The following is a 23,301-nucleotide window of genomic DNA, read 5'->3' on the forward strand; positions in this document are numbered from 1 at the left end:
GAAGAATTCTCTGGTGTGCTTGCTGAATCAAATCAAAACTCATTCTGCGGTCTCAGCTGCCACCTACTGCAAATCAAGAGCCATTCTTTTCCGATTAACGCTTTCACAGACCAGGAATGGGGAAAAATGGATGCCACAGGAGTAAGAGTAGGCATGTATACCACTAAAATCATTAAATGTGCCAACACTAAAGCAATAATCAGTCTTTACAGTAGGCATATGTGAAATGCTATCTGTCCCTTCCTTGAAATACCGTTCTAAGACCAGAAAGCACAGGAAATCTTGAAGGAGGCCTGCATCCACCGCAGGTTTTAATGCACTTGTGGATGCTGCAAATACCAATTTTGGACAGTGTGTTCGATTTGCAGCAGAAGGCGATCTGCTAATGCTCACTAGCTGACTCAAAAGCACTACATTTAGACTCCGGGCTGCCTTTCGATAGCAAATGTTTATTCAGTATTTACATTGCCCATGCCCTTCAGGCGATCAACTCTGACACACAGACTCCCAAAACGCTTACCTCAGTTAAATGTAGACAGTCAATTCGTCATATCAAAACTTGTTGAATGGAGAACAATGAGGCCTGCAAGTTAGCTCCTTTCAACCCTAAAGAGCCTGAGGCTGACGTGGCTCCTTGCAGTACTACTATCAGCAAAGATCATACTGGAGGTCATGAAATACCAGATCTGCACAGCTATTCACACACTTCAGTTTAATAAAGGTGCCCACCAGTCACAAAGAACATGTTCTCTTGCTGAGCTATACAGCAGTGCAGGTTGGGGGTGGATTAACACACGTTCTACCTGAGTGGTGGGAGATAGCTGCAGACAAAGGGTTTTGTAAACAATTCTTTATGGGTACTTTCTGGAGTTTATAAGCTGACTTCCTTCTGTGCCTTTAAAGAAAGCTCGTGATCTGTGCCATCCTCGCTACAAGAATTGATTTAGCAAATGCTTCTGAAGTAGCAATACGAAAGGTATAAAAGTGAGGTGAATAAGGGGGGGAAGTGTCCTGTTCAGGGGTTTTCCATGCAAAGAAAAAGACACCGGATGGCAACTTCTCTTAAATCTGTGGAACCTACAGTTACATCAACAAGCATTATGTTGGAGGGCATTTGACAGGCATTGTACTTGGGGAATTTCCTCACAATTCTAGGCTTGCAGGATACATATTTTAAAATTCCAATCCATCCCTAGCATCCATAGTGCTTGCAGTTTACCATCGACAATTAGGATTTGCACTTCTTTTGCCCTTAGATCCACTCTGCAGATCTGTACAAAATGTGTTGATCCATTGGTGACCTACCTTTGTTGAGGGGTGCATACTTACTCTTACTTCAAAAGCTGGGTGATTGGGGAGTAATCCCACTCCCAGAACAGAGAGAATTTGTCCATGATTCCGATCACCCCGAAAGAGCCAGGTCATTGGTTCCCAACCTGTGGTCCAGGGACCCCTGGGGTCCGCAAAGCTTCGGGGGCCTGTGACTGCTTAGAAAATTATAAAATATTAACAGACTAATAAAGTATATATAAATAAAATGGCTAAATGTACAGTTGAACATGTCAAGGAAATTGAAATTGGAGACTAAAAATTAAATTAGTATCATCAGATTAATTTGTGGGAGCAGTGCAGGTGCATCAAACAGAATATAGTATGGATGATCTGTGGCTTCAATTGAATTTAGAAAAGACCACAACCTTCCTATTAAAATTTGTATTCTAAAAATGTTATGTTTGCAAATTTAATGACGTGTTATCATTTCTGTAGGCGTTTGATCTAAAGCTTGTTTCTATGTTATTTGTGTATTGTGTTGCTGTTCAGATCATCAACTATGTTTATGCCTGGGTCCCTGGCTTCTAGTAATGACTCAGTGAGGACCCTGGATTCCGGTAATGATTCAGTGGGGGTCTTTGGTTTCCAGTGATGATAAAGTTGTGGTCCACAGAAGTCAAAATGTTTAAGAACCACTGAACAAGGACACAATCTTAAAGTAACCAAGTACTGTCTCACCCCAAAACCTACATAGTATTTTTGGGAGCACATTTAATTAGGTAATTGTATGATGGCACAGTGCACACTAGCTTCTCTGACTTTAGTGTTCCAAACACAAACTCCTATTGCATGGTCGAGAATTAAAAGTCTGCTAGGATGCATGTCATCATGCATCCATCTATCCAGAATAGTCATCTTTACATGCACATCGTTACTAGCAGGTGGATGGCCAGTGACACAAGTTTTGTGTGGTTGAGAAGGCAGATTTAAGATTACCTCAAGTAACTGCAAAGTTGTTAGCAAGATAACTAGATAGGATGGAGAATCATCTTCAAAAATATACCGAAAGGTCTTGTTCTAAGACTGACTCTGCCCCGCATATTGGAGCTCAGTGTGGTATGGTTATCAGAAAGTGTTTCTCCCTTGTGTCTGAGGGACGAACATTACTATCAAGATGAACAATGACCGGCTGTTGTGCAGGAATAAACAATACAAAGATGGGTGGAATTCTTGAATTAATCTCAGCCACTAGTAATTATTCGGGCTGCATCCTTATTTCGCATTATTTCGCCCACCATGCCACCTCAGATTGTATCCAACTATATGCAAATCAGCTTGGTCCTGCTTTGGGAACAGTCCAGCCCGAACTGCCAAGCTAGACCCTCTCCTAACTGGAACAAAAGCACCCCAAGACTATTTTTGCCCTGAATGGGACTCATCAGTCAGGTGTAACTGATAAAGTCTCATCATTCGGGTGCAGCTTGGTTCCAGTGCCACAGTGAGCACAAGACCCATGTCCAGGCACCCCCTTTCCACTTAGCTCATCTCACTGGCATGCTTTTAGGATTGTCTTGTCTGTTTAACTTCCCACTTCACTACTTTATAAAATACTAGACCCAGACAATTGGCTTGTAACTAGACTGAGCTGTTATAGCAAGAAAGGAGATACTAATGAAAAAGTTCATATCAACTGTGAATAACTGAAGTACATTACTTGGCACCACATTCAGGCTGCCTAACTGAACAGAATATTACTAAAGCTATAGCATCTTCAGGTAGCATCTTTAGATAGCTTTGTATATTGTTTCATTGCTCCAGAATTGTAGACAGCTTCTAGACTCAGTACGAAGACATCTTGTCATGTGAGGAATATGCAAGTTTGGCTTCTGAACCCTGTCAGGTCTATGGGTATGGTAAGAGAACCTGCTCTGATCCCTTATATAATGATGTTTGCACTAACTGACAGTTGTCACACCACATTACATTCTGTGTCTCAAAACAACTACTGGGGTTCTGGTCTAATGCTGTCCCACTAGTCTCCCAAATGCATATGATTGTCAAAATAAAGTGTAAGCTGGGGTTTCCTCTGCCTCCATTCCATTGTTCACAGATTGATAGCTATTACTCCCACACCTGCTCATTAACATCTGCAACTTTTCTCTATTTCTTCTTCCCTCAGCCTTTCAATTCTCCTACACAGCCGTGTTTGGTGCTTATACAGCATTCATCTTCATCAGAACAGGTGAGGCAAGCTTGGTGAGAGGAGTGTTGTGAGGTCAGGATGTATGTTTGCTCACAATTTTAAAATTCAGTTTTGCAGTTTGTTTTCTTGGATGGCTAGTGCTGCGAAATATCACCAAATACAAGCTGAAAGTGGGGCAATCAATTATGACCTATTATTACAGATCATAGACGGAAACAAACATTGGCAAAGCCAACTGGTGTGGCCTTTTTTGGTAAAAGTTATTTATTTATTGGCTGTTTTGTAATGCGGTTTGCAGATTGAGTGATTGCAAGAATGAGGCAGCAAGTGAATGGATAGCTGACTGAGTGCACAAAGGGGAGAATGAAGAAGTGAAATGATGGCAAGATATATGAATAGGAATGAAAAAGTGAAAAATGAGCGATCATATGGAATGGTGGATGGGTAAGATGATGAGTGAGTGCAAGAATGGTCAAGGCCCGGATACTGGATGTTCTGTTAGTCGTTTTAGAGCAGGCTGTCCTTTGCTCCTGGTAATATTGCTCACTTATGCATGCACTCCCAAATCTAATAGCTTTGGTGCTGGTTGACAAATCTGCACAAAACTCCCTGAAATAAAGTTTATCCCCTTTGGTTTTTAATGGCAAGTATTGTGGAGATCCGTCAAGCAGGGGCCAAAACGGGGTGATCGTGGGTGTCTTTAAAAGTGGCATTCCCACTTTAACTCCCATTTGATTATTTGCTCCTCAATACAGAAACAGTAGCTGAACAGAATTACACCAAACGTGACATGGGAGTAGAAATTTCCACAAGGAATTAGCTTTGATTGATTTGGGGTAACTCTAATCAGTAGTTTTGGAGAAATTAAACTTCTGATTTGGGTATGAAGAGATTACATTTTATCTGAACTGTTAATCCACGATGGGTCTGTGAATTCGTGAAACCAAAGAGGATTTGCAAATGTAGTTAAAAACATATATTCATTCTAGGGATCTTTTTCTCCTGTCATCCATCCATTGTAGATTCTCAATCTGCCATGCTCGGATTTTCTGGCCACCAAAGAATTTTTTGTTGTTGCTGCAGCCATTACTCAACATGGTGCACTACGTACCATGTTGGTAAAAATAAAAAGTGCAGAAGATGGCATAATGAGTCTACCATGGGTCCACTGCTCATGTGGAGGGACCCCAAAAAAAGACCTTGCAGTGTTAAAATTAATGTTAAAATAGTTGTTTTTATCATGGGATTCCCGAATCCTGTGCCAGCATTGTGAATCCTTGAAAAACATTGAAAATTAATTTAGTTCACTACAGCAGGGCATGGCCATCTAGCTCTGCACATTGCCTTCAGACTTCGGCCAAGTCCTGCGGCCAGCTCCAATTGCACACAATGAAGGTAGCACACTGCCGGAGTTGGCCATTAATAGGAACTGTTGGATGTGGTATACAATAAAAAAAAAAAAAGGAAATTCACTGAAAAAAATACATAAGTTACAGTGAAGTTATGATTAGCTTTGATTATAAGACCTTAAAATATGTTTAAAAAAATAACTGACAAGAAAACCAGTTAAAGTGGAGTTATGTTTGCAAAACACAACTTGCAGCCATCTTAGCAAACATGTGTTTCGCGGAACCTCTGTTTTTTGAAGGCTGATAAGGGAACATAAAGCATAAAAATAAACATTGTAGGAATTAGACATTTATATTTCCATATTATATTCTGCTTAAAATTACATCAGAAAATAAGGAAGCTCCTGAGCACAACAGATATAGAATTCTAATGAAAATGTCTCATCAAAATCCATTATGGCAAACAAAACAATATGAAAAAAGGAACATTAGCGATGCTTATTTGCATACGTATACACAATTACATAATTTTTTATATATTTTTCTTGAATTACCATAGCATGCACAATAACATACTTGATATGGTGGGTCTACTGGTTGCCAATACTACACGTCTATAACCATAATGGATTTTCCTTTGGATGCCATAGTGATCTATTTGTTGTAAAGATCACAATTTTGGAAAACGTTTATCATATTGTCAAATATTTGATGTCTGAAACTTTTAACTATCTTACAAAAAAAGAGGATGGCTTTTCATTCTACACTATATTTTGCCATCAATGATACAGTTTATGGTTATATATCTTATCTTCTCCACTAGTTCTAGTTTCTACCGGTTTGGCATAGAAAAAGCATTTTTTGTTTTGCTTATAACTTCTTCACCGTTTGATGAATCTTCACAAAACTTTTTTTTTTTAAAGTTCATCCATCTTAACTCCATCCTGGAACGTTTCAAGCTGATCTGTTAAAAGGGGACGAGAAAACGGAGCGTCCCAAAACATGTTTTCCCCCATGCAATTTTCCATAGGAAAATAAGACGCCGCTACTGCCAAAACAGCTGAACGGAATTGCACCACATTTGGGAGCAAGCTAGATCTTGGTCCAGATAGTGTGCCTTTTGTGATTTGGTCTGAATCTGTTCAGTAAATTGTAAGAAATTGAAGTACAGAATGTATATATATTTCACGCTGTGAAGGATCAGCAGATCTAACACATCAAAAGATATGATAGGATTGGCTGCCAACAGGTGATCTGACTGGTAGCAGCCATTTTAGAAATGAGGGACTCAGTCCCCTCGCCTAACAAAAGGTTTTAAAAAACAAATAGGGGGCAGGGTAGACATACCCTGTCTCCCTAGGCCTCGTGGGGGTTTGCGCCGGTCCCAGACCCTCCAGGGGTCAAAAACATTTTTTTTTTATCTGTGCTGCCGGTCTGTAGAGGATCCTCAGCTCTGATTAAAAAATAAATGAATAAAAAGCACACACTCTTTGAACTGTTTTCAAAATGAGCCCCCTGAGATAGCCCAGGGCCCGGCAGATTGGTGTTTTTTTTTAGGCCCTGGGACCCCATCCACAAGGGATGCTTTGATTAAAATTGTCAAGGGACGCAACCCCCCCCCCCCCCCTGGAAAGTAGGGTGTGTGGACTCCCTCCTCGAGCCGGTCACGAAGCTCAATGTGTGCAGTGTCCTTGGGACCCCATCCCCTGGGACATTGCAGTTCCCTTCCTGGGAGGGTGTGCGAATTCCCTTCCGGTACTCTCTCAGGCAGCGAACACAACTGATCAGGAGCAGAGAAAAATGCTGCTCCTTGCCCGGGCTGGAGCAAAGTAGAATAGCCCTCTCCCTCTAACATCACAATGGATACTGGCTGAGGAGCGGGCAGGGGCCTCGGGACATTGTGGCTTCTACCCAAGGCCCCCAACAATTTGGGATGTTGTGGGTGCTCAGTTAGAAATTCAATGAAAAAAACAAAGGTTAGAAGGACTTCATGATAGGTGAAATTTTCAGTTCATACATATATATTTAAACTAACAAAACTACTGAAATTTAACAGTTATAGTTAACTCAAGTAACTATAACTTGTGCCCTAAAGTAACTATAACCTGCATCCTCTCCATGCACTGCTAAATAACTCACATATTACATCGGTTATGACAAGTTAATTGATGTTAATTGCAACATCTGAAATTACATCATTGACATCAACACTGTGCATGGCAGTAGTTGTGGTCACGTGGCAGTATCCTTGGTAGATACTTCTGTTTACCATTAGTGTTTCAGGTCTTAAGAATTTTAAATTTCAGTTAGAGGATGGAGTTATTCATTTCGTAAACATGTGTTCGATGGCATCTGTCGCTGTAGATACGCATGTTCTGCAATAGCTCGCCATCTGGTGTTGGGCCGGAGTGTTACAAGTTGTTTTTCTTCGAAGAAGTCTTTCGAGTCACGGGACCGAGTGACTCCTCCTTTTGTCTCCATTGCGCATGGGCGTCGACTCCATCCTCGATTGTTTTTTTTCCGCCATCGGGTTCGGACGTGTTCCTGTCGCTCCGAGTTTCGGAACAGAAAAAATAGTTAATTTCGGAAGATTTTCGTCGGTATTGTTGCGTTCGGGATCGGCATACTTACATTCAACACCGCATCGAAGATCGAAGAGCTCCGGTGCCCTTCGGGGTAATTTTTCGATCCTCCGTCGGGGCCTGGTCGGCCCGACCGCGTGCTGAAGAACGCCGATGGAACGGACCCCGTTCCGTTTCTGCCCCAAATGCCACAATAAATACCCCTACACAGACCAACACTTGGTCTGCAACCTGTGCCTGTCACCTGAGCACAGCGAAGACACCTGCGAGGCCTGTCGTGCGTTCCGGTCCCGAAAAACACTCCGAGACCGTCGAGCCAGAAGACTTCAAATGGCGTCCGCACCGACAGCCCGACAGGAGTTCGAGGAACAGGAAGAGGAAGGTACCTTCTCGATCCAAGACTCAGACTCCGAAGGATTCGACGATACACAAACCGTGAGTAAGACGTCGAAAACCACACAAAGAAACATTTACAAGGCCCAGGGGACGCCACTGCCACCAGGCCATGGCTCAACCCATAAAATCGGTGACCGACCGTCGGCACCGAAAAAGGCCCAAACAGTGCCGAGATCGTCCGACTCCGGTCGAGACACCGGCACGCAGCCTTCTCGGGACCGAGAAAGTGCTGGAGACAAGCCTCGACACCGAGATGCCGGTGTGGACACGGCTCGACGCCGAGACAGCGGCACCGAAACAGATCGACGCCGAGAGGTTTCGGCCCCGAAAAGGAAAAAAGTCACCTCGGAGCCGAAAAAACACGCAGACACAGTTTCGACGCCGAAACAAACTGCAAGCGACCCAGCTTCAGGCTCTTATACAGAAGAGCACTCGCTAACCTCCCAAATGCAGAAGCATAGGTTTGAGGAAGAGCTACAAGCAACTGATGCGGACCATACGCAAAAGCGTATCTTCATTCAGCAGGGGACAGGAAAAATAAGCACCCTTCCCCCCATTAGGAGAAAGAGAAGGTTGGAGTTCCAGACGGAACAAGCACCACAACCAAAAGTGGTGAAAAGAGTTACACCACCACCCTCTCCTCCGCCCGTGATTAACGTTTCACCAGCACAAACGCCATCACACTCCCCAGCTCACACCACCATGAGCCAGGGTGACCAAGACCAGGACGCATGGGACCTATACGACGCCCCAGTGTCAGATAACAGCCCAGAGGCATACCCTACAAAACCATCTCCACCAGAAGACAGCACCGCGTACTCTCAGGTGGTGGCTAGAGCAGCACAATTTCACAACGTAAGCCTCCACTCAGAACAGGTCGAGGATGATTTCCTGTTCAACACACTCTCCTCCACCCACAGCTCCTACCAAAGCCTGCCTATGCTCCCTGGTATGCTCCGGCACGCAAAAGACATATTTAAGGACCCGGTCAAAAGTAGGGCAATCACACCAAGGGTGGAAAAAAAGTATAAGCCGCCTCCTACAGACCCGGCTTTCATCACAACACAGCTGCCACCAGACTCTGTTGTTGTAGGAGCAGCTAGGAAAAGGGCCAACTCTCACACATCTGGAGATGCACCACCCCCAGATAAAGAAAGCCGCAAGTTTGATGCAGCTGGTAAAAGAGTCGCAGCACAAGCTGCAAACCAGTGGCGCATCGCGAACTCCCAGGCACTACTTGCGCGCTATGACAGAGCCCACTGGGACGAGATGCAACATCTCATTGAACATCTGCCCAAAGACTTCCAAAATAGGGCAAAACAAGTGGTTGAGGAGGGACAGGCCATCTCCAACAACCAGATCCGCTCCTCCATGGACGCTGCAGATACAGCTGCACGGACAATTAATACATCTGTAACTATCAGAAGGCATGCATGGCTCCGAACGTCTGGATTTAAACCAGAGATTCAACAAGCAGTTCTCAATATGCCTTTTAATGAAAAAGAACTGTTCGGTCCAGAAGTGGACACAGCGATTGAGAAACTCAAAAAAGATACGGACACTGCCAAAGCCATGGGCGCACTCTACTCCCCGCAGAGCAGAGGGAATTACAGCTCATTCCGTAAAACGCCCTTTCGAGGGGGGTTTCGGGGTCAAAGCACACAAGCCAGCACCTCACAAGCCACACCGTCCAGTTACCAAGGACAGTATAGAGGAGGTTTTCGGGGACAATATAGAGGAGGGCAATTCCCTAGAAATAGAGGAAGATTCCAAAGCCCCAAAACCCCTACTACTAAACAGTGACTCACATGTCACTCACCCCCTCCACACAACACCAGTGGGGGGACGAATAGGTCATTATTACAGAGCATGGGAGAAAATCACTACAGACACTTGGGTTCTAGCAATTATCCAACATGGTTACTGCATAGAATTTCTACAGTTCCCTCCAAACATACCACCAAAAGCACAAAATTTAACAACACACCATTCCAATCTCCTAGAGATAGAAGTGCAGGCACTATTGCAAAAGAATGCAATCGAATTAGTGCCAAACACACAAATAAACACAGGAGTTTACTCACTGTATTTTCTGATACCAAAGAAGGACAAAACACTGAGACCAATCCTAGACCTCAGAGTAGTCAACACTTTCATCAAATCAGACCACTTCCACATGGTCACACTACAAGAAGTATTGCCATTGCTAAAGCTGCACGACTACATGGCAACTTTAGACCTCAAGGATGCTTATTTCCATATACCAATTCACCCATCGCACAGGAAATACCTAAGGTTTGTATTCAAAGGAATACATTACCAATTCAAGGTACTGCCTTTCGGATTAACAACCGCACCAAGAGTCTTTACCAAATGTCTAGCGGTAGTCGCTGCACACATCAGAAGGCAGCAAATACATGTGTTCCCATATCTAGACGACTGGCTAATCAAGGCCCATTCGTTAATAGAGTGCTCAAATCACACAAATCATATCATACAAACCCTCTTCAAACTAGGGTTCACCGTCAATTTCACAAAATCCAAGATTCGGCCACGCAAGGTACAACAATACCTGGGAGCCATAATAGACACATCAAAAGGAGTAGCCACTCCAAGTCCACAAAGAATTCAAAATTTCAACACCATCATACAACGCATGTATCCAACACAAAAGATACAAGCAAAGATGGTATTACAACTCCTAGGCATGATGTCATCATGCATAGCCATTGTCCCAAACGCAAGACTGCACATGAGGCCCTTACAACAATGCCTAGCATCACAGTGGTCTCAAGCACAGGGTCACCTTCTAGATCTGGTGTTAATAGACCGCCAAACTTACCTCTCGCTTCTGTGGTGGAACAACATAAATTTAAACAAGGGGCGGCCTTTTCAAGACCCAGTGCCACAATACGTAATAACAACAGATGCTTCCATGACAGGGTGGGGAGCACACCTCGATCAACACAGCATACAAGGACAATGGAACGTACATCAAACAAAACTGCATATCAATCACCTAGAACTTCTTGCAGTTTTTCAAGCACTAAAAGCTTTCCAACCAATAATAGTTCACAAATACATTCTCGTCAAAACAGACAACATGACAACAATGTATTATCTAAACAAGCAGGGAGGGACGCACTCCACGCAGTTAAGCATGTTAGCACAAAAAATTTGGCATTGGGCAATTCACAACCAAATTCGCCTAATTGCACAGTTTATACCAGGGATACAAAATCAACTCGCAGACAATCTCTCTCGAGATCACCAACAGGTCCACGAATGGGAAATTCACCCCCAAATACTGAACACTTATTTCAAACTCTGGGGAACACCTCAGATAGACTTGTTTGCGACAAGGGAGAACGCAAAATGCCAAAACTTCGCATCCAGATACCCACACAAACAATCCCAAGGCAATGCCCTATGGATGAACTGGTCAGGGATATTTGCTTACGCTTTTCCTCCTCTCCCTCTCCTTCCTTACCTGGTAAACAAACTCAGTCAAAGCAAACTCAAACTCATATTGATAGCACCAACTTGGGCAAGGCAACCCTGGTACACAACGCTGCTAGACCTATCAGTGGTACCCTGCATCAAATTGCCCAACAGGCCAGATCTGTTGACACAGCACAACCAAAAGATCAGACACCCAGATCCAGCATCGCTGAATCTAGCAATCTGGCTCCTGAAATCCTAGAATTCGGGCACTTACAACTTACCCAAGAATGTATGGAAGTCATAAAACAAGCAAGAAGGCCATCCACCAGGCACTGCTATGCAAGTAAATGGAAGAGGTTTGTTTGCTACTGCCATATTAATCAAATACAACCATTACACACAACTCCAGAACATGTAGTGGGTTACTTGCTTCACTTACAAAAATCTAACCTAGCTTTCTCTTCCATTAAGATTCACCTTGCAGCAATATCTGCATACCTGCAGACTACCTATTCAACTTCCCTATATAAAATACCAGTCATTAAAGCATTCATGGAGGGCCTTAGGAGAATTATACCACCAAGAACACTACCTGTTCCTTCATGGAACCTAAATGTTGTCCTAACTAGACTTATGGGTCCACCTTTTGAACCCATGCACTCCTGCGACATACAGTTCCTAACCTGGAAGGTGGCATTTCTCATCGCCATTACTTCCCTGAGAAGAGTAAGCGAGATTCAGGCGTTTACTATACAGGAACCTTTTATACAACTACACAAAAATAAAGTCGTCCTAAGGACCAATCCTAAATTTTTGCCAAAGGTTATTTCACCGTTCCATCTAAATCAAACAGTGGAACTTCCGGTGTTCTTTCCACAGCCAGATACCGTAGCTGAAAGGGCACTACATACATTAGATGTCAAAAGAGCATTAATGTATTACATTGACAGAACAAAGAACATCAGAAAGACTAAACAACTCTTTATTGCATTTCAAAAACCTCATGCAGGAAACCCAATTTCAAAACAAGGTATAGCCAGATGGATAGTTAAATGCATCCAAATCTGCTACCTTAAAGCTAAACGACAGCTGCCCATTACACCAAGGGCACACTCAACCAGAAAGAAAGGTGCTACCATGGCCTTTCTAGGAAACATCCCAATGCAAGAAATATGTAAGGCAGCCACATGGTCTACGCCTCACACATTCACCAAGCACTACTGTGTAGACGTGTTATCCGCACAACAAGCCACAGTAGGTCAAGCTGTATTAAGGACATTATTTCAGACTACTTCCACTCCTACAGGCTGATCCACCGCTTTTGGGGAAATAACTGCTTACTAGTCTATTGCAGAACATGCGTATCTACAGCGACAGATGCCATCGAACTGAAAATGTCACTTACCCAGTGTACATCTGTTCGTGGCATCAGTCGCAGTAGATTCGCATGTGCCCACCCGCCTCCCCGGGAGCCTGTAGCAGTTTGGAAGTTACCTTCAATTATTTATATATGTATCATCTCAACCTTAAATAAGTGCATACTTAGTCACTCCATTGCATGGGCACTATTACTACAATTCAACTCCTACCTCACCCTCTGCGGGGAAAAACAATCGAGGATGGAGTCGACGCCCATGCGCAATGGAGACAAAAGGAGGAGTCACTCGGTCCCGTGACTCGAAAGACTTCTTCGAAGAAAAACAACTTGTAACACTCCGGCCCAACACCAGATGGCGAGCTATTGCAGAACATGCGAATCTACTGCGACTGATGCCACGAACAGATGTACACTGGGTAAGTGACATTTTCATTCCCCAGTGTGCCAATAACTAGCAGTCAAGGCTTTTTCTAGGAGGTGATAGAGGGGTATGTCACAGGTAGACTTAATAAGCAGCTGAGTGATATCTTTTAAAAGGGCCTGATTTAGATGAGGAATTAGAATAAACTTAAAAAATGCACTCTCTGACTCATATTTCCAGCTCCTTTTCAACAAGCGTCTTTTGATGTGTCTGTGTGCACAGAGTGTCTCTGCCGCAAAGTGTCCTGAGAAATGATAATGGAAGGTTGGCCTTTCTAGTCTCTGGGCTGAAACCCTGCTGCTAACAGTGCCATGTGTACCTCTCGGTGACAGCCGTTTAAAGGTACACTGTTTCTCACTAGAGACACCAAAGCTCCCTTCTTGTTTCTGTCCTGAGATGCATTGTAATGAGGCTCAAAGTTCACTGCACCACATGAAGAAATCCCATGGACTCATTGTCACATCACCGGAAAATTTACAGTAAGACAATAAACACCATTCTGGGGGAAGCAAATTCGTTTCCACTTGTTTTGTCTACTTATGACTGACCCAGTTGCTTAACATTCTACCAAAGCTCATACAACTGGACCATTATTATAGGGAGGAGTTTGTGGAGCAGTTTACATGAAAGATAAAGGGGGGATTTGGAGCTCCCTGCAAATCTAAGCTATTAGTTCAGACTATCCATACTTAGTTAAAGCAGTGGCATGTGCACTATGAAACATGGGGCTTTCCCACAAAATTAAATTGCAGCCATTATTTGAATGCAACATAGCCAACATTTGTACGAAGAAAGGCATTTGCTGTTTAGTAAAAGCATTCATTTTCATAATTTGAGCCTACCATCAATATTCGTGTAGCCGGCCAACAATTTCAGTATTTAAGAATCACCCTACTGTCACTGTCCTGCAGCCAACACTCACTCCTCATGCTGCTGGTTGACAGCCAAACCCTGATGAAAGCGGAGGACAAAGAAACCGAATGACTACAGTGCATGCCCCTTGCAATCATGACTGCGAGGCAGACAGGTAATCATTCCTTGTGAATGGTTGCACTCGGCTGCCTCTGAGAGTAGCAGGATTTTCACTGCTGTGTGTGGTGCTCAGCCGTTGTCCCATGCTGGTTAGCCGTTGTCCCATGCTGGTCATGCAATGTTAGGCCACTCAAAGATGATAACAAAACGTTTCAGTTGCAGTTCGGGAACTTCACACTACATATAAATAGGTGAGAGGCACTGTGCATCTGCCTACTAAAGAACATGTGGCTTAGGACAATGGGCCACCTTTACCTTTGCGTTTAAATACAGTGGGCTAGGAAAATATCTTGGCGGGCTCAGTTACATACAGTATTTAATCAATCAAGATCATACTGTGCTGATTCAGTGTCACACAGGGCTTAGCCAAAATTGCATAGTGGTGGGTCAAGATCATGAGTTTATGCCAAGATTATGCATCACTTAGCAATCAGTGAAGATGGTACAGTGCTGACCTAATATTGCTTGGTGCTGACTCATTAGTACTCAGCCATGGTACGAGGCCCCACCAAAATGGCTTAAACTCAAAGAGCCCTGGCACCGAACCAAACATTGCCAGTCTAGGATCCAACAAACAGCAAGGGTTCAACAGTATATATATTTTTTTAGTTTAATAATGCTTTATTGAATGTTAGCATACATTGGTACAGCAAAATAAATACATTTGCAACCAGAAGAAAAAACAATAAAAAAAAAAGGATTAATCATAATCATAAAGATAATTATATCTATAAGAAACAATTTGTATACACAACCAGACTGTAATATTGTACCGTACAATAATAGCATTTTTTGTTATGTTTTAGTAAAGAAAGAAAGAGAAGAGAGAAAGGAAAGAAAGAAAAAGTAAAACAATGCAAGTTAAAAATCACATAGTTACAATAAAGCAACCATTAAGTATTAACAGTAGTATGTAAAGTCTTGTGTGGCGAAAGGAAAGAGGTGAGGGAAACCAAAGCATGTCCCTTTTGATTAACAGTTGAGTAGTATTAGCATTTGCTCGATCCATTCTGTGATTATAACAGATCAGATTCCACCAGGTCACAACAGATATTTTCGTAGTATCTTTCCAATTAGAAGTTATAATTTGCAGTGCACCAGCAATGAGCAAATCAGCCAATTTACCAAGCAGTGGTTTGGAATACCAAATAGATGAAGTACTACCTAAAAAAACATGTAATACATTGAAAGGTACATTGATGGAGAAAATCTGATTAACTTTATCCCAAACTTGTTCCCAAAAACTATGAACTGCAGGGCACTCAAAAAACATGTGCATATAATAACTGTTTTCTTTAGAACACGACCAACACTTGCTATCTGTAGTAAGTTTAAATTTATAAAGGTCTACAGGAGTATAGTACAACCTAATGTAAAAAGAAAATAACGTTTGGTTTGTAGATGCTGAACGGGATGCTGTATGGAGTTTTGACCATATTTTTTTCCATGTAGATATAGGAATGCTTTGATTGAAATCCTGCTCCCATGCTAATTCTATTTTAGATTTTGGTCTCACAAGAGTGGTATGTGTAAGGGTTCTGTATATAAAAGACGCCGGGACTTGTGAGGAAAAATTATAAGGTTGGGAATTAGGCTGTGTAGAAGAGGGAGCCTCCAAAGATTGAGACAATAAATTATAGAGGATAGCATAGAGAGTTTGATATTTCACAGCGTAATAAGTGGAGATATGAAATGTCCGTTGAATATCTTGAAATTCAAGTACAGCATTAGCTAGAATTAACTGATCTAAAGTTATAATGCCTTTGTGCATCTACTCTTTCCATACCAAAGTTCTATTATGAAATGTAATGTCATTATTGTACCATATAGGAGTTTGCCTAAGGTTCTCATATGAGGAGTGAGAGGCAAGAAGTAATGGCCTGGCAATAGAAATAGACTGAGTTATTATCGGAGAGAAAAGAGATTTAGGGGGTTTGAAAGCCGAACTGCATCTCTAAATGTAAATGGTGTAATTTGTGAGTGTTCCTATTGACTCCTTAGAGAGGTCCCTTTATGAAAAGTGGGAGAGAGGGACAATCATATTTGTTTTAAAACAACAGTATATTGTGTTGACCCTTATTTACAGTTCTAAACCTGACAAATTTGTACTGACACTACCTTTAAATAAAATTAATAGTGCAATTTAAACTGTCCCTTAACATGCAGTGCACTGCTTGCATATACAGTGGGTCACAGTAGGCAGCAGACTAGTTATTTATTGACTGTATATGTCCTGTGCCGCATTTGCAGAGAACCTGCATGTCTGAAATTTGACACTGTTAAGTAGGACAGGACAGACACAAATGAATACTTGACTAATGGCATAAATGTCTTTGTACCATCATGTATTGCCTTTAGCGCTCCCTCTGGTCACGCCCCATCCCCACCTCTGCTCCCAGCCCAGTTTGAGTAGTGCCACGGTTTCCCATTTAAAGCACTGAATAGAACGATCCGATTGGTGGCCTGTTGACATCAGCAGACTACCATGTCTCTGATCGCTTTATAATATATATATAGATAGATAGATAGATAGATAGATAGATAGATAGATAGATAGATATAGATATAGATATAGATATCTATCTGCCTAAAGTTAAAAAAATAAATAAAAAAAAAACAAGCAAGGGCTTCCACGCTTGATAATGCTTTGAGCCCCCCTGAGTGGGCCAAGTCTCGGGGACCACCACCTTCCCAGGGCACTAATAAAAACTAATACGAGGGGGGCCGCCGCCCGGCCAACCCGCAGCACCGGGAACCACCACCTCACCAGGGCACTAATGAAAACTAATGCGGGAAATAAAGAAATATATTTCTTTAGTATTGAATCTTTCATTGTTTCACGTTCTTCTATCTTCCCTGTTGTTGCGGTGAAAGTCCCACTGTAATCATAATAAGTAGTATAGAGTAAATCGTTGTCAGCAAAACTCACACAAGTCACATTGTTCACCAGTTCTCATAATTCTAATAAGAACCACACTTCAGCCAATCAGAAAGCAGCCCCTGAAGCATTCTTTCTTTCAAGAACAACCGTGCCTCACATTTCATGTCTTACCGTACGTCATGTGAAGGGAGTTTCCCTGATCTTAGTTCTTCCGTGTTACAGCTGATACTCTGCATCTCTTGACTTGTTATTCAGCTCTGTCAACTATTCTTAGGTAAAATCTTGGCTGTTGAGTTCTGACAGAAAACGTATGTCAGAAGGCTCAAATTAAGGTCTTTTCAAACCTTGTAACTCCTGTGCAAAACTCAGGGTATTCTCTGAGGATCTTCCCAAGGAATGCTTATGCTGCCTTCACCCTCACCATAAACCTAGAGAATTTAAATATTGTCCTTTTTCTCCCAAGACCTTGAAAGATAGAGAAGTCAGACTTTGGCTTCCGAAAAGGAAGGCTGTGGACAATTCATTATCTGGTGATGAAGGTGAGAGAACATTATAACCTCACAAAAAAACCTAATGAGAAATGAGGAAAAATAATATTTTCTGGAACCAGAGGATTGAACTGGAAACACTTGGAAAAGAGTCCAACCTCAGATATTGAGAAGCCTAAAAAAAGAAGGATTATTTCCCATCCCCTGTTCCTGTAAAAAAAAGCCAGTTGAAATTAGGCATTAGCCCTCAGCTTCATCTGTGGGTGAAACTTTCTCCTTAGAAGGAAAAAAGGCAGAAAAGGGCCCTTGGGCAAAGAAGCACATGTTGACAAAAAAAACCATCGATGAGACCATCATTGATGATATCAAAGATGACAACTTTGTCCTCAAGAGCTACATTGATGACAACAGTGTGAACAAGACCATCAACGACTATCTCACCGATGAGTAGAGTACAGCTGTTGATGACAAAATCAGTGACAGAAGCCCCATCACAGCCTACTACGTCCTTTAAATATAAGGTTGAACCATTGATGATTAATGTGTTGATGGATCAGTCAATGAGACAATCTGAAAGAGTTGACATCACTGTAAAGAGGGTATTTCAATTCTAGTTGAAATGTTGGTTTAAGTTGAGTGTAAGTTGTGAGTACAGTAAGTGTCCCTCATCTTCTGCTGCGTCGCAGCTTTAGGATGATACCTTCAGACCCAGTCAGAGCAGACTTCCCCAAGTAAGGTCTCACCTTTGCCACCTGCACATCTATTCGAAGGAGAGTAATCTGATGATGAAGGCCCTTTTGGCCCTACATACAGTCCATCACACCTTCAAATTAAATACCAGAGTAATTATGAAAATTAGAATCTGGAAAGGAAGTGTTCTTTACAGGATAAGCCTGAGGTAAAAACGAGAGATTACAAGGCCTTTGAAGAGCAGTACTCATATGACAATGCATATCATGATCACAGGTGTCACCAAGAGCCTGTGATGCGGGTCCCAACAACAATAGTAATGGACCTTCACCAAATTCTGGCTGATTATTGTGATAGGATTCCTGAATCAGGTAAACCATGACTACCATCACCACCGATTCCCGCTCCTGAAAGCACTGCACCTCCACACACACATTGTTTATTCCATCAAGTGTGAAGACCAATTGTGCAAAAGAAACATTCTGTACCACTTATCTCGGCACCTGTTTCAATCCAAGATGATTAGGTGGAAAAGAATGATGAAGAACCATAGAAGGTTGACATTACACATGATCAGTTGACCTGCACTGGGGAAGAATGAGACAATTAGTTTGCACTGCCTTTAGCCCTTCCTGCTCCGCCAGCTGCTTGTTCCCCTTCACAGAACACTGGTGGCTTTAACGCTGTCCTGGAAAGACCCACTAAAAGTTTTGATCCACCAACACTAGCTAAGCATACTGACTGCTTCTTATATGACTTTAAAGGATCAGCAAAGAAAACCAGTTTAGACCCACATATGGGGGAAGGTTTGAAACTAAATAAACTAAACCTAGCAATTGTGGTTGTAGTAGTACCACACCTAGACAGAAAATACATGACCCCAGAAGATTCTTTGGCCGGTCATCCACAACCAGACTCTGTGATCATGCAAGCGGCTCAGAGATGCTCTAGGATTCCTACCTCTCCTTGCTGTGCACCACCTGACAAGGAGGTTAGACAGTTGGATAATGTTGAGAAGAAATTCTCTGCAGTGGTAGCTATGACCATTAGAGCTTCAAATGCTCTGGCTATTTTAGGGAGATGCAACAGGCAAATGTGATCAGATCTGGGAGCATACATAGAATTGCTGCATATAAGCATGAGCAAAATAAGGTAAGAACACTTTTACAAGCAAATGAGAAAATCTCATAGACATTGCCTCTACTGGGTTTTGACTGATTGCTGGTGCTCCTGTCTTAAGACGTCAAGGATGGCTCAAAGAAACTTCCTTCTGACCAGAGGTTCTGCCAAAAATAATGGATATGGCATATGATGGCAAAGCTCTGTTTGGTAAATGTGTTAATGATGCTCTCCAGTCCATAAAATTGAATACTGAGACTGCAAGATCTTTGGGAGTGTTACAACATAAGTGGTCACCAACCCTTTTATGGCACTAATGGAAGAAGTATACTGCAGAAACTGCCCATTAAATAGGTATCAACTCTACCCTCAGCCTCTACAGGGTTATCATCAACAGTACTTGCAGCAGCATTACAGACCATCACCAGCTACTGCTTATTCACGGCAACCTCCCTGAAAAAGATCTGCAGCTTCTGTTAAAGGACGAGAATCATGAAGGCACCAGTGACAACAATAAGGCATTGTTCACCCCCTCTGCTACACCTTACTTTGGGAACAAACATTTCCCAGTTATTTCAACAGCCAGAGTTCCATTTCTTCAGATCATTGGATCTGATTCAGCATGGTCACAGTGTAGAATTTGCTCCCAAACCTTCTGGAAATCCACAACACAGGAGTTAATTTTGTCATCTGTTAAAAAATGGAAATTATATCACTCCTCCATCAGGAAACCATAGAAGGGGTCACCTATGCTAATGGAACCACAAGTTTCTATTTAAGTGTTTCCTTATCTGATAGAGACATCTAGTTGAAGACTCCTTACCTTAGAATTTCCCCAGACGTCAGTCTGAATCCAGAGATTTTTCTTGAGCTGTACCCCTGCATGCAATTAGGTGGTGTTGATCAACTCCTTGTCCATTGTTGGCATTGTGCATGCCAGATATGACATTAGGGGTTCTATATAGCGTTCTGACATCAGTTCTTTTCTTTCTGCACCAGCCTAGCGCTAATGCGAAGAAGAGGTACCCTTAAGTCATTTTTGACTGATCTTTTTTTACTTTTTGTCGAAGTCTTTTGAGTGTGGACACTCCAGGTGTGCTGAGGATGTCTTCACGTAAGATTGGGTTCAAGACCTGCAGATCCTATCATCGGGCAATGTCTGTGATGGATCCCCACCTCATGTGCTTGTGGTGTCTGGAGTGCGACCACGACCTGAAGTCGTGCTCCAAGTGCTGGGCCATGAATCCAAAAGCTTTAAGGGAGCGGTCCCTAAAGCCTTCTGATGGCCCGGCACATGGCCCCATGTCGCTCCTGATCTCGGTCGATAGGAAGGTCCAGGAAATAGTTGCAGAGCCCTCCCTTCTTTATCGTCCCATCCCAAGTCCTTGGGGCGATCGGGTAAGTCGCGGCATAAGAAGAAGTAAAAAGAAAAGGAAGTGTTCTTTGACTTCACTCTGTCAGTCGGCCAACAAGACATAGGACAAGGAGCATTGGCGTTCTAGGCCTCTGTCCTTGGAGCCTGCTTCTAGGTCGCCTCCCCAAGTTTCCAGGAGCTGGAGCGAGCCCTGCCCAGCTTAGAGATTTCTATAAGGCCATGCGCCTCGTCTTTGGGCAGTCTGACTCTTCTGGAAGGGGCCTCCTCAGGTTCCATGTTGGCAGCTTTGGCCTTGTCTCTAGGAGGTACCCATGGATCTAAACCAGCATCGGTCGTACCACCTCGGCCTTCCCCAATGCTGGTTCTGGCGTTTACGCTTCCGACGCTGCTCATGCCCCCCAGAGGCGTCAACCCCATCCTCATTGCCGATTCAGACGTCTACATGGGCTTTGCCCCCTATGTTGGATCCTGATCCCTTTCCTATGGGTTGGGGTATGGTGAGGAATAGGAGGGGTCGCTGGACCCTTCAGAATACCAATTACTGGAGCCCTTGAACTGGCATAAAGACCTGGGTGAAGCCAGTGGGTTGAACACTTCCCCTGACACTGGCTTACTTTCTTCCCCTGCCATGGCTATGGAGGAGGGAGCATCCTATTCTGTGGTGGTGCGAATTGCGTTTGAGGTCCTAGGCCTCAAGCTTCATTCATTGGCTTTCAGGACTAACCTCTTGAATGCCACTGAGGCTTCACCCTCTGAACTCCTCTTGACCTTCAATTTAGCCCTTACTGATGTCCTGCTGGGTACCTGGTCCAGACCCAGCACAGAGGCTCTTGTGAACAGGGCTATTGCCCGTCATCATCAACCTGCTCCAACTGACCCAGTGTTCCTTACCCTGCACCCCTTCCCTGAGAACTTGGTTATTGAAGCCTCTACTTTCCAGAGCACTTTCCCTTCCGCATCCCAGGATAGGGAATCCAAGAGGCTGGACCAACTTGAGAAGAAGATGTTTTCTTCCTCCAGTCAGTAATTGCGATCTGTGAACACCGCAAGCCTCTTGGACCGTTACTCCCACATGCTGTGGGATATGGTTGTGCAAGTGCTGTTACAGGTCCCGAAGGAGGCCCGAGTAGTACTCTCCTAAGCTCTTGCTGATAGGAGAGATGCAGCAAAGTTCACAATCAGATGTGGACTGGACACGACTGACTCACTGGACAGAGCGGTTGCATTGATGTTGGCCCTTAGGTTCCACACCTGGTTGAGGATGTCTGGCTTTTCGGAGGATGTCCATGCCAAACTTCTGGGCATGCCCTTTGATGGCACCCGTTTCTCTAGAGACAAAGCAGACTCGGTGCTCGAACGCTTCAAGGATTCTTGTGCTAGGGCATTGGGCCTCGCGGCTGCCCCTCACAGCCTTCTTTTTGCCCCTTTTTTGGCTATGGAAAGGGTGTCCCACCACTGAATCAAGGGAATCCCATTCCTCTCCAGCAACAGTTCTGCACATGCTGCCAAGCCTCTGCATGGCTGGGGACGTGGGATCCACCATCCTCGTGGGTCAGGGACCCAGCAGTCTGGCCAGTCCCTCCCACCTCCCCCCTGCAGCTGCTTCCAAAACTTCCTATTCTTACAATTCCCAACCAGGGACCAGTGGGAGGTAGGATTCACCATCATCTGCTCCGCTGGCAGTCCATCACGTCAGGCAGGTGGGTTTTGCAAATAGTCCGAAGGGGCTACATCCTCCTCTTTGAAACTGCCCCTCAATCCATGCCACCCTCCTATGATTGGATGACGGAGGATCACTTGGCACTTCTCTGCTAGGAGGTTACGGCTCTCTTGGCCAACAGAGCCATAGAGAGTTCCCTGTGCCAGAAGTAGGTTGTGGTTGTTATTCCCACTATCAATCAATCAATCAGTGTTTTTGTAGAGCGCACTACCACCTGTGAGGGTCTCAAGGCGCTGGGGGGTGGGGGGTTGCTGCTACTGCTCAAATAGCCAGGTTTTGAGCTGCTTGCTGAAAGTCAGCAGGTCTTCGGTCTGTCATAGGGGTAAGGGAAGGGTGTTCCAAGTCTTGGCGGTGAGGTGGGAGAAGGATCTGCCTCTGGTAGTCACTCTTCGGATGCAGGGGACAGTTGCCTACAGGCAACCCCTGCAGTGCATGGCCCGGGGCTGGGTGCGTAGGGGTGTTGGCCACAGGCCAGGCCAGGCTGCCATCCCGCGCAATACATGGCCAAGGGCCATGCGTGGCCGGGGTTGGGTCCTTGCGGACAACCCCTGCCCCAGGGTGCGGGTTGGATGCCTAAAATGTAAACAATGCGTGTAAAATCTGCACCTAAATAGAATGCCAAACTAACATTTGTTTTTTTATGTGAATAAATGTGTGTGTATATATATATATATATTATAGAGAGAGAGAGAGAGACACACAGAGACAGACAGACAGACGGTTGTTATAGTTGAGATTGGGTTTCCATAGGAAAAGCATTTTGTTTTCCTAATGATGTTGGCACTCTTTAGCAAAACTTTCCAAAAATTGTTCTTCCACCTCAGCTCCTTCCTGGAAAGTTTCAGGGTGATCTGTCAAGCGAGGTCCAAGAGAAACAAGGGGGAGGGGTCCCAAAATGCTTTTTCCCCATTCATTTTTCCAAAGGCACTTTAGGCACAGCTACTGCCCAAA

At 43.7% G+C, this 23,301-nt stretch overlaps 1 protein-coding gene across 2 annotated transcripts in view; it reads left to right on the top strand.

Moving 5' to 3' along the window:
* Positions 1-23,301, top strand: part of RCE1 (Ras converting CAAX endopeptidase 1) — a 252,205-nt gene that overhangs the window by 200,468 nt on the left and 28,436 nt on the right. For both annotated transcript variants that reach the window (XM_069207817.1, XM_069207818.1), the window contains one exon: positions 3,452-3,514. In XM_069207817.1, coding sequence (XP_069063918.1) covers positions 3,452-3,514 — 63 coding nt within the window. The remainder of the gene's footprint in view (positions 1-3,451; positions 3,515-23,301) is intronic.

Source organism: Pleurodeles waltl, chromosome 9 (genome assembly GCF_031143425.1).
Source record: "Pleurodeles waltl isolate 20211129_DDA chromosome 9, aPleWal1.hap1.20221129, whole genome shotgun sequence".
Lineage (NCBI taxonomy): Eukaryota > Metazoa > Chordata > Amphibia > Caudata > Salamandridae > Pleurodeles > Pleurodeles waltl.